Source organism: Telopea speciosissima, chromosome 10 (genome assembly GCF_018873765.1).
Source record: "Telopea speciosissima isolate NSW1024214 ecotype Mountain lineage chromosome 10, Tspe_v1, whole genome shotgun sequence".
Taxonomy (NCBI): domain Eukaryota; kingdom Viridiplantae; phylum Streptophyta; class Magnoliopsida; order Proteales; family Proteaceae; genus Telopea; species Telopea speciosissima.
The window spans coordinates 12,905,315-12,916,672 of record NC_057925.1 but is presented as its reverse complement, the minus strand read 5'-3'; the positions used below and the strand labels follow the sequence as shown (position 1 = coordinate 12,916,672).

The window sequence follows — 11,358 nt, the reverse complement described above, 5'->3', positions numbered from 1 at the left end:
TCTGAATCTCTGGTGCTATCTAAACCTAGTCGTCTCTTATAAGTTTTAGGGTTAGGTTTGAGGGTGGAGCAGAGAGTTTTGGAAACTCTGATAGTGGCCTCTGCAAGTGCTTGATTTTGGCATACAATGCTAGAAAGATACTAAAGCTCTATTGGATAGAATTACAATGCTTTGTACGGGCATCAAAGGAAAGACAGGGAGTGATGGTGAACAAATCAGAGTTTAGGTTTAGGTTTGAGGGTGGAGCAGAGACTGATGGTGATGACTCGGTTCAGGCAAAGAGGTTGAAGAGGAGTGATTGAGTGGCAAACGTTTTAAGGGATGGATGCAACTCATCTTCCCCAATCGATTTTGGGGAAGATGAGTTGCAGGTTTTGTGTTTTATTTATTTATTTTGGGTTCTTCTTAGAAGGGCAATTCTATGAGTTCAAGTCTAATTTTTAACAGTGTTAGTCATGAACTGACGGAATAGGCTTATTTGTTACCGTTTGCAAACCTCAGGGGGGTATGCAGAATTTTCCAAAACTAGGGGTGAAATAATCCTTTCATCAAACCTCAGGGGTGGTATGTGTAAATTTTATTTTCTTTCCAATATTACAAAGGACAGATTTTGTTAGAAAAACAAGGCAGTAGAACGGTGATTTTGCATAAGAAAATAATTGAAAAAAAAAAATCACATACACACAAGACGAGATTTTTATGTAGTTCACCCCCAAGAAGGTAGAGCGATAGTCCAGATCCACTATTTTGCGAAGAAAATACAATTAAAACTTCTTTCACAAACTCCTCATCTCTCAAAGAGATAACCATTATATAAAGATATAATATAAAGAAGCCTAACCCACGAAAGTCCAAAACTGCCCCAGAAGCCCACCCGATCTGGTTTAGTCCTCAATCAACATAGGACGAAATAAATATCAAATCGAAGGTCTTGACGAACTCTTCAGGAATCAACGCCTATGACGATGATGTATGCACTTTTTGTCCCTTTTGCGTATTTTAAAGGCGAAACAGTCCGTTGAAGATTCAACAACATTTTCTGAATTAGAATTGAGAAGATCAGGTTTCACCAATAACAGATTTTGCTAGATACATTTTTTATTAGGTTTGTATGACTTCAAACAATCAAGGTGATAGAACTAAGATCTTCGATCAATTACCTAGAGAGTGGGAGCATTGAAGATGTATGAAGAGTGCCAATTTGATGTGTAAGTTTAGTGTCTTATTTTATTATTTTTTTCTTTGGTAAAACTACTGCAAACATTTTGGCGAAGTCATCAGGTAACAAAGGACAAAGTCAGGATCTTTCTTGAGAGGATTTTGAAAATAAAAAACCATTTTTTCATTGGTAAAGAACAACATTCAGTGAATGTCGATTTCTACTTCTATTTATGTGAGGTCAAAATCAAAGATTTCATTATTTACCAAAAATAAAATAAAAAAAAATCAAAGATTTCATTTGGAAACGTTTTTTGTTTTAATGTAGTTTATTGGAATTTTCAACTTGAACTAAAAAAAAAATTAAAGAGAAGTCAATTATATGAAGCAATATATTATAAATTTAATCAAGAAAAAGACAAAACAAGTTAGGCAAATGATGCAATGCTACCATAAATTTGGGTCGCACCATGAAGTTTTGATTTGTACTTTAGAATTTGGTGTATTATATGGGTTCCACCCACTACAAGACAACAAATAATCTATAAATAACTAATTTAACTTATGAAAAATTAGGTTACCTGCCGATGAGGAGTTGTTTTAATTTGATTTTTTTATTTTTGGGGATTTCTGAATTTGTAATAATTTTATGGGAAGCAGTTTTCTGTATGGGACTGTGGCCTACGCCAGCACTCCCATGAGTCTATCTCTCTTCCCCGTGTGAAAAGACACCTCTGTCACCTTGTTTTGAGGAGAGAGATAGACTTATGGAAGTGCTGGCGTAGGCCACACTCCCGGATAGAGATTTTTTTCCCTAATTTTATATTATTAATACATACTTTGTTGATCTTTAGGGAAAAAAAAAATTATGAAAAAATTATTTATAAATTCGATGGCTAAAAACCATTTTGTCCATATCAAGGATGTTACTAGTTGGGGTCAGCCCCACGGCTTTTATGGTTCTCATTGGTTTCAATGCAGACCTGATACGGATGTGTAGGGGCATTTACGTGTGCGTGAGGGACTAATCGCACTGATGGTCCAAATAGCCAAAAAAAAAAAAAAAAATTTCTTTGTAGAATGGTAGAGTTGGAGAATCAATCTTTTCACCATATGTCATACAATGACTTCAATTTTTTAAACTAATTCCAAAGAAACTGGACAACTAAATAGTGGTCATTGCATCCCTAAATTTAATTGTTAATACATAATGAAGAAGAAATGTTGCCAAACAAACAAAAAATTATTTTAAAATCTGAAGTAGTGGCTATCCTTCATCTTCCCCTAAGACTCTAAACAATTATAATACTTGGTGAGACTTGATTAATTAAATGCTAAGATGTGGTTGTTTATAGTAGAGTATAAATATGGATTCTGACTCATCATATTCATTAATCCCTACACTTAACTACTCTTCCAAAGATTCATTAATCATGTTAGCTTATTCTCCTTCTTTGTGTTCAAATTCAACCTTAGGATGGCCAACAGAAGACAACTATAAGCAAGAACACAAGTCATGGATAGCCATTAATGACCCTTCCTCCTTCCCTTCTTTTGAACAACAATTAGAGCGTAATGACTCTCTTCCATCCAGTGTCATAAACAATGATCCAGCCATAGTTAAGAAACTGAGCCACAATGCAAGCGAACGCGATCGCCGGAAGAAATTAAACAATCTGTTTTCTTCTCTTAGATCAATACTTCCTGGAATTGATCAAACGGTATTATATGTTAATTATATGTGTCTTTAAAATTTCTGCTAATTAAATTTTCATGATTTCAATTTGGTTATATTTGCAGAGGAAATTAAGTATTCCAGCAACGGTTTCGCGTGTTCTTAAGTACATACCAGAGCTTCAGAAACAAGTTGAAAGGCTTAAGCAAAGGAAGGGAGAGATCTTAGCAAGTGTTTATAACAGAGGAAATAACAAACAGAGAAATAGTATTGTAAGGAAATCACTTCCTACTGTATCAGTGAGCCGGGTTGATGAAAAAGATATTCTGATTCAGATTTGCACATCTAAGAACACAAGAAGACCATTCTCAGAGGTTTTAATGAATTTAGAATATGAAGGGCTTCAAGTATTGGATGTTTCAGTTTTTGGGTCTTCAGGGGAGGTGGTATTTTTCAATCTTCATCTTCAGGTTAATTTACTTCTTCTCTACTTGTGAACTTTGTTGATTAATCGGTGTTAATCTTATTGGAATTGCTACCCTGACGGTCGCTGTGAGGCTTTCTCTCAGCCTTGATGACTTAAGCTGTGTTCGGTATGCATTCTTCGACCATAAAAACAACTATTTTTATCATCCGAGAATGCAAAATCGACTTAGAATGCATTCCAAAAATGCGTACCAAACGCAGTCTTAATAAAACTTTGATAGATAGCATTTTGACATGTATTCGCAATGTTTTGAAGCATTCTATTCAAATGGTAGAGAAGAACCCCTACAACTCTACTCCAAGTGCAGTCTCTCCTACCGGAGACAACAGCGGCATCAAAGAGAGCAGTCGCCGCAGAAAATTTGGGATGGTTATCCCCTTAACTCTCTTCCATCTCCAACAACAAAAAGTGATTTTTGCAATATATATATGAAGGAAGAGAAGCTCTTATTTGTAACCATATCCTCTTAACCCATACCCAACCTAGCCTTATTGGCAAGATTCTTCTTAAGACCATTATAGTGGTTAAGAATTCAGATTACCTAGTCATCCTCCCCACCCTTAACAAGGAAAGAAAGCAGATATGATAAGAGAGGTAAGAGAGGTAACATGGTTCATGTATGGTTATTGGCTTTGACAATTAAGTCTGATTTGTCATATCCGCCAATTGACATGGCATATTGTAATTGGACTGTGAGCAAATACCGTCAGACCGACCGTCAGATAGCGAATTCCCAACCCCATGGACCCCATGTTGATGGGGCACACCTTGGTTGGTCCATAGTCTCCTCATCAGGGACTATAAATGTCAATTACTTTTGAGATTAAAGAGAACCCCTCTTTATCTTTAACTCTCTTTTTTAACTATAAGGAATTTTGATTCAACAGATGAGAGAAAATCAAAGACTGGACTGTGACTTATTGAGTCAGAAGCTGCTATCAATGTGTGAGACCACAGAAGAGTTATTTTGAAGATTTTGGCTATGGATAACCTAACAAGTAATAAAGGGGAGGGTATTAATTAAGCAGCCATTGTACAGTTTGGACAGAAGCAGGGAGAACAACCATAAGATAACCAATGACTCTTTCCCTACATGACAGTACTATATTCTTTTTATTTACCCTGTGGCTTGTACACAATCTTCTTCTCATGGTTGCCTTGTAGTAGCCCTCCTTATAATGTATACCTAACTACCTTGTATAGACATTATGCATAACTCTTGTAAGTTACTTGTATTCCTACTAAAACCCTCCATTGGGGTGGGAACAACAATAAAGGAGATTTTCTTTTTAATATTCTTAGATTTCATGTTAGTAGAATGAGGCTGCTCTTGGGGAATCTATGGGATTGTCTGAAAATTATGTTTTTTCTGATCCTAGAATCAAGAAAATTGAAAAATTCACTTCATTTTTTTTATTGTGACCTCTTCTCCAACAGAGTGGGCATAAAAAAGCTTACAGGTTTGTAAAAGATTCCAATGTCAAAATGCAAAACAGACAATAGAATGAAGTACCACAAGGCATGCTGCCTAATATAGGTCCTAAGAAATAGGAAGAGAGGTAGAGGAGAGAGAAAGAGAAGACACAAAGGCAGCGTTTGGTATGCATTCTATGTCGATTTCGCATTTTCAGATGATAAAAATAGTTGTTTTTATCGTCCGAGAATGCAAAATCGACCTAGAATGCATACCAAACATAGCCTAAGTTTTCAATTCATCGGGGAATGCAATCCACAGTTCTGAAACTTCAAGTCTTTAGCTATTCATCCATCAACATGTCCAGTATTTACATTCACACTTATTGTGTTACAATTTGATTCAGATTTAACTATTGTTCTATTTGAAGTTGAAATGAGATGGTTATAGCTCTAATAAAATGGAATTTTGTTTACATTTCATTTAAATAAAGAACACCATGTGGTTTGAATCATTCTTCAACCTGACGGTGAAATTTGGTATAATTAATGACTTAATTTAGGTGAAATCCAACCTCATAATGACACACTTGGAAAATTCTAAGGTCCTTGAACCTTGCCCAAGAAACTCCCTATAGATAAACACAAATCGAGATTCTAACCTTGTCTTAAGAATAAAAAAAAGATAGCTTATTGAGAATATATAATATAACAGGATGATGGATTGCTCGACCACATCTTTTAACAATTTTATTTTCCAAAGATTCAAATATTAATTTCTCATTAGTTGTCAAAATTTCCATATAATTTATCTCTCCCACCCTTTAATATTTTTCCTACATAGTTTCTCCTCCATTATCACAACTATTAGAAAATTCATCTACAAATTTTAATAATACCCTTTTATAATAACCTTTTTCGTCCAAGTGTCCAACCTAACAGCTTAAGCTATTAGGTGGAAAGACCCAATTGGCACATGAAGCCATTCACAGAGTTAGTCGATGTGGGATTATTTTCAACACTTCCTCTCACGTGTTGCCCTCGTTTGGGTGGTAGTAAACGTGGCATGTGTGATCCCATTTTTTTGGGTGGCCGTACATAAGTCATTAACATTGGATCTAGTGATTTTGATACCATGTTGAAGTATCTAACTCAAAAGCTTAATCTATTAGATGGCGAGGGTCAACTGGTATATGAAGTCATCAAGATCCCAGATATATTTTATGTAGGATTATTTAACACTCCCCTCCCTCACCCCCTTTTTGGATGGTAGTACATGTTTATTATCAACGTAGTGGGCCTGGTAGCTCTGATACTAAATTGAAATGTCCAACCTAAAAACTTAAGCTATTAAGTGAAGAGGCCCAACTGACATATAGAGTCATCCAAGATCCTAGAGTTAGTCAACGTTCGATTATCTCCAACACATCCAACAAACCCCTTAAATCTCTCTATATGTCTCTCTTTCCATTTTGGTGCTTCAACTCTTCACTATCCCCATCTTTGATACTTCTTTCCATCTCAGATGCCTCATCTTATTGCTCTATAGGAAGGAAAAAAAATGTGGACACAATTAAATGAGCTAAGGGACTTACCGCATCATAGATATGAGCATCCACATGGAGCCTTTGTGAGCTAACAGCGAGATTAGAAACCAGAAGAGTCTCTTTCTTAGATTGAGAAAGTTTGATGCTCTATAGGAAGAAAAAAAAATGTGGACCCAACTAAATAAGTTAAGAGACTTACCGCATCATAGATATGAGCATCCACATGGAGCCGTTGTGAGCTAACAGCGAGATTAGAAACCAGAAGAGTCTCTTTCTTGGATTGAGAAGGTTTGACAATGAGTAGAGGAAGAGTGGGGAGGAGAAAGGTTTCAGCGAGCCTATCTGTTTGTAGGCTTTATGGCCACCGGTGGTCCCAACCCAGTGGCCCAAGGTGGTCTTGTTACTGGCGATTCCCCTACTGTGGGGAGGGAACTCTTCAAAGTCTTGGGCACGCTTGTTCCCTGGAAACAGAATGCATGATAGTGAGGATACAATACCATTCGTAGAACTCGTGATGGTCAATGGCATGAAAGTTGCATAATGCAACAAGGATGATTTGGCTGAGGAGAGGAATCGTTGGGAGGCAGTGCTTGTCGGCTACGTCTTTAGGCCTAGACCATCATTCTCATCCATGAAGAGATTTGTACGTGAGAAATGGTCGCATTTGGGCGCCATAGAAGTCTTCAGTCTGGAGAGTGGGAATTTCATCTTCGATTTTCAGGCTGCAGAGTTAACCGACAAGCTCTCGATTAGGGCCCTTGGACTCTGGGGTCATGGCTGTTGATCCTACGACTATGGGCGCCTGATGTTTCGCTATCCAAGAACTATGGATAAGGCTGTACGGGCTGAACCTTCATTTTTGGGGGAGTCGAAGTCTGGGACGAATAACTTGTGTATTGGGCAAGCCGATTTGTACAGATCGAAGGACATCCTAGAAGGAGAGATTGTCGTTTGCTCAAAGCTGCATGTTGATCAAAGCAGAGGATGGGCTTCCCACATGCTTTCCAATCATGTTGGAGGATGGTTCTATAATTGAACTGAAGGTAGATTATGAGTGGGTCCCCCCCATTTGTTCTTCATGCAAAGTTTTTGGTCACACGGATCGCACCAGTGCTTGCACTGCCGCTGCCACGGCATCGCCTCAGCTTGGCCCAGAACCTGTTACTGAAGTTGTCATGGAGGATAGTCAATGGGATAGTGCTTGAAGAAGAAGCAAGGGGAAGCAGGCATTACCAATGGAGCTTGAGGCAGGTAACATGTCATCTGCACTGGCGAATATTGCTCCTTCATTGAGTTCACAACGACCTTCAGGTTCCCATGGTGGTTGTGCTTCATCCTCGCAAGGTGGCCACTTGGTTGCCACTCATGGTGGGCATTCGGTTGGTACTCAGGGTGGTCACGGGGGCCACCTAGCTGCTACTCATGGTAGTCACTTGGCTACCACTAATGGTGGTCGTTCAGCTACCGCTCATGGTGGTCAACCAACTGCCACTCACGGTGCTCAGAGACTACCTGAGATGAGCGGGAATCATTCAATGTGCTTGGATCGTGTTGACGTAACAGCTCTTCATAATAATGGAAATCATGATTGTGGCTCCCAACCATTGCATGAATCTAATGCTCCTAGTACTATTGCTCCTAGTATTGCTGTCCCATTAAACCCAATGGTCACTTTATCCTTTGAATCAAATGGGACAGCTGGCGTCTCAAACATTGAGAATATGAGAACTACTTCTTCCGTTAGAGCCATAATCCAATCTATTGATGAAACGGCAGGGGTCGCTAGTAACTCTCTGCGACAGGTTGGTTATGGCAACCGTTATGCTATTTTACAGGAGCAGGATACTTTAAGGCCTAAAAATTTGGAGGACGTGGACTCATCTCCAGCTCAGCGAGAACGTGATAGAAGTCCGGGTGGAATTTTCCCTGTGCCAAAACCCTCCTCAAATATTTCTTAATGATCCAAATGGGTATGTGGAAAACAAGAGGTCTCAATGACCCAGCAAAACGGAGGAGTGTGATGGATTGGGCATCATCAAATAAATTGGTCTTCTTTGGGCTAGTGGAAACTAGAGTGAGATCAAGCAACTTTGCCAACTCATATCGGATGTTTAGCTCACGATTGAAGTCACATACTAATTATGGCTCTACCGAGGCGGGGCGAATATGGTGTTGGGATGAGGAGCACGTGGATGTCCATGCTGTCCATACCACCTCGTAATTAATTCACTCTCAGGTAACTATAAAGCATAACATGCAGATTATTAACGTTACCGTGGTATATGGTGGCAATTTCCACCCTAAAAGAGCGGCTTTATGGGCTGATTTATGCCAATTAAGCCGCTCAAATGGCCACCCTTGGCTAGTTCTCGATGATTTTAATGCTTTGAGATCTCCAAACGAGAAAATGGGGGGGGGGGGGAGGGGAGACCGATGATCGATCAAATAACCCGGCCACTATCGGATTGCATTATGGAGTGTGAACTTCAGGATCTTAAGTGGACTGGCTGTTGCTATATATGGTCCAAAAAGAGTCAAGGAGGTGACCATATTGCCTCTAAGATCGATAGGGATCGATAGGGTGTTATGTGATCAATCTTGGATGGATGCCTACCCTACCTCTTTTGCTCACTTCCAGAATCCAAGAATTTCGGACCACAGTCCAATGATGGTGTCGTTAGGCACTGCTCCAAAGGTTCACGGGAGACAATTCTTTTTCTTTAACCATTGGGTGGAGCACGATGACTTTTTGCAGCTTGTTTGAGACGTCTGGAATCAAGAGATTGAGGGTACCCCTTTTTTCATTCTCTTATCTAAACTAAAGGCCTTACGAAGGAAGCTCAAGAGCTGGAGTAGGGGCACTTTTCATGATCTCGAAAAGCAGATTGGTGATGCAAGGGAAGAGGTGGAGCAACTCCAAACTGCCATTCATTCGGGTCTCTTCAGAATTAGGTGCTGCAAAGAGAGGGGGCGGCAGTCCAAAAGCTCCAACACTTAATGCGAATCAAAGAAGTAGAACTGCGGCAAAAGGTGCGGATCCGGTGGTTGCAGAATGGTGATTACAATTCAGAATTCTTTCACAGGTCTCTGAAAGCAAGGAGAGCTACAAACAGAATCTCCTCGGTTCAGGACTTGGAAGGTAATCTGCTCACCGAAGATAATGATATCTACAGGGGAGCTGCTGGTTTTTTTTCAGAGGCGTTTATGGGCTCCCCTCAGATTGTGTGTCCTCCTGTTGAGCTCCCCATTGATAGGTCTCTATCATGGGAGGAAAGAGAGAACATGTGTAGGGGATTCACCATGGATGATGTTAGACAAGTGATTTTTGCAGCTAACGATGACAGTGCCCCAGGAGTTGATGGGTTCGGTGCATGCTTTTATAAACGGACATGGTAAATCACTGGGAGTGACGTAAGGAATGTAATCTTGGAGTTCTTCAAGAATCCGTACCTCCCCGATTAGATTAATCTCTCCAGGTTGACGCTGGTTCCAAAAGGTGCTTCTCAAAACACTTTCCATGATTACAAGCCAATTGTGGTAAGCTCCTTCATCTATCAATATATTGCAAAACTCTTGGCTAATAGAATAAAGGAGGTGATACACAACCTTGTGGGGTTTAATCAATCGGCCTTTATCGAGGGTAGGCAGATTTTAGACAATGTGCTTTCTTGCTGAGAGCTTGTTAATGACTATCACCGCAATAAGGGTATGGCTCGATTCACAGCCAAGCTTGACCATCGGAAGGCCTACAATTAGGTGAAATGGAGTTTTTGTTTACTCTACTGCTCCATCTGAATTTCCCCCCATCTTTCATCACTTGGGTAATCCAATGTGTCATCAACCCAGGATATGTTGTTTTTTTGAATGGGGCACAATCACTGTGTTTCTTGGCCAATAGAGGTCTGCGGCATGGATGCCCTACGTCCTTGTTCCTGTTCAACATTGTGTTACAAGTGTTTATAGACTCTCTTATAGTAGTGGTGAAGGAGGGAAAGTTTGCTTACCACCAATTTGGCGACAAACCTGAGATTACATCCCTATGCTTTGCTGATGACCTATCCGTATTCGGCAAGGCGACGGAGAATAATGCTGTGGTTTTGGATCAGTAGTTCCACCAATTCTCTATGATGTCTAGGCTATCTATCAATAGAGAAAAATCATCTGTTTTCTTTGCAAACTGCCTCACCGAAATGGTGACATTCTTCTGCCAGACTCTTTGTATTGAGGTGGGAAGTTTTCCTATCAAGTACCTGGGTATGCCTCTCTCATCTAAAGCCCTTCATGATCGTGATTACGCAGAGTTGATTAACAAAGTGGAGAGACGCCTTTCAACTTGGAAGGCAAAAGCCCTATCATATGCAGGTCGGGTGGTCCTTCTCAAATCAGTGATTATGGGAATAATCACCTACTGGTTGAATGTCCTTCCTATTCCAAAGGGCACCCTCAAGAAGTTGGAGCGTGTGATGGCTCGCTTTTTATGGTGGGGAAACTCTGATTCTGGTGCTTACAAATTGGCTGGGAAATTTGTTTGCAAACCCAAGAATGAGGGTGGCTTGGGGCTAAGGTAGTTGGATGATTGGAATCGAGTAGCTTTAATGAGGCAAGTCTGGAATATTGCCTCTAATACCTCTAATGGGTGGGTGCTATTTGTGAAACACAGATGGCTGCAAAAGCACTCAATTTGGTCTCTCCTAGTTCCCACACATTGCTCTTATACCATGAAGGCGATTCTGCAAACTCGTGCAGTTGCGGTTAAATGTGTCAGGTACCTCATCCAATCGGGTACAAACATGCTCTTATGGTATGACCCATGGCTGCCCAACGGTCCTCTTAGCATTCCAGGTACACTGGTTGTCGAGGAGCTGGGGCGGCACACCTTTGATAGAGTTGAGGTTCTTCGCACAAGGAGCGGCGAATGGAATGCATCTATTTCTGACCTTGCTATTGAAAGCCGTTAGAATAAAATTGAGAATGTCAAAATCCATGGCCGATTGCAAGAAGATCGTGTCGTTTGGACCCCTGCCACGAATGGGTTCTTCACCCTCATATCTACATGGGAGGCAGTGCGGAAACAGGGA

General features: G+C 40.2%; 2 protein-coding genes across 2 annotated transcripts; both read left to right on the top strand.

Annotated features, from left to right (window-relative positions):
- The first annotated feature begins 203 nt into the window (after window positions 1-203).
- LOC122643286 (transcription factor ORG2-like) lies at window positions 204-3,330 on the top strand. Its single transcript, XM_043836922.1, has 3 exons — window positions 204-294; window positions 2,635-2,879; window positions 2,959-3,330. The coding sequence occupies exons 1-3, from the start codon at window positions 204-206 to the stop codon at window positions 3,328-3,330; spliced, it is 708 nt and encodes a 235-aa protein (XP_043692857.1).
- Window positions 3,331-7,515: 4,185 nt separating this feature from the next.
- On the top strand, window positions 7,516-8,238 carry LOC122643285. Its single transcript, XM_043836921.1, has one exon. The coding sequence runs from the start codon at window positions 7,516-7,518 to the stop codon at window positions 8,236-8,238; it is 723 nt and encodes a 240-aa protein (XP_043692856.1).
- The last annotated feature ends 3,120 nt before the right edge of the window (window positions 8,239-11,358 follow it).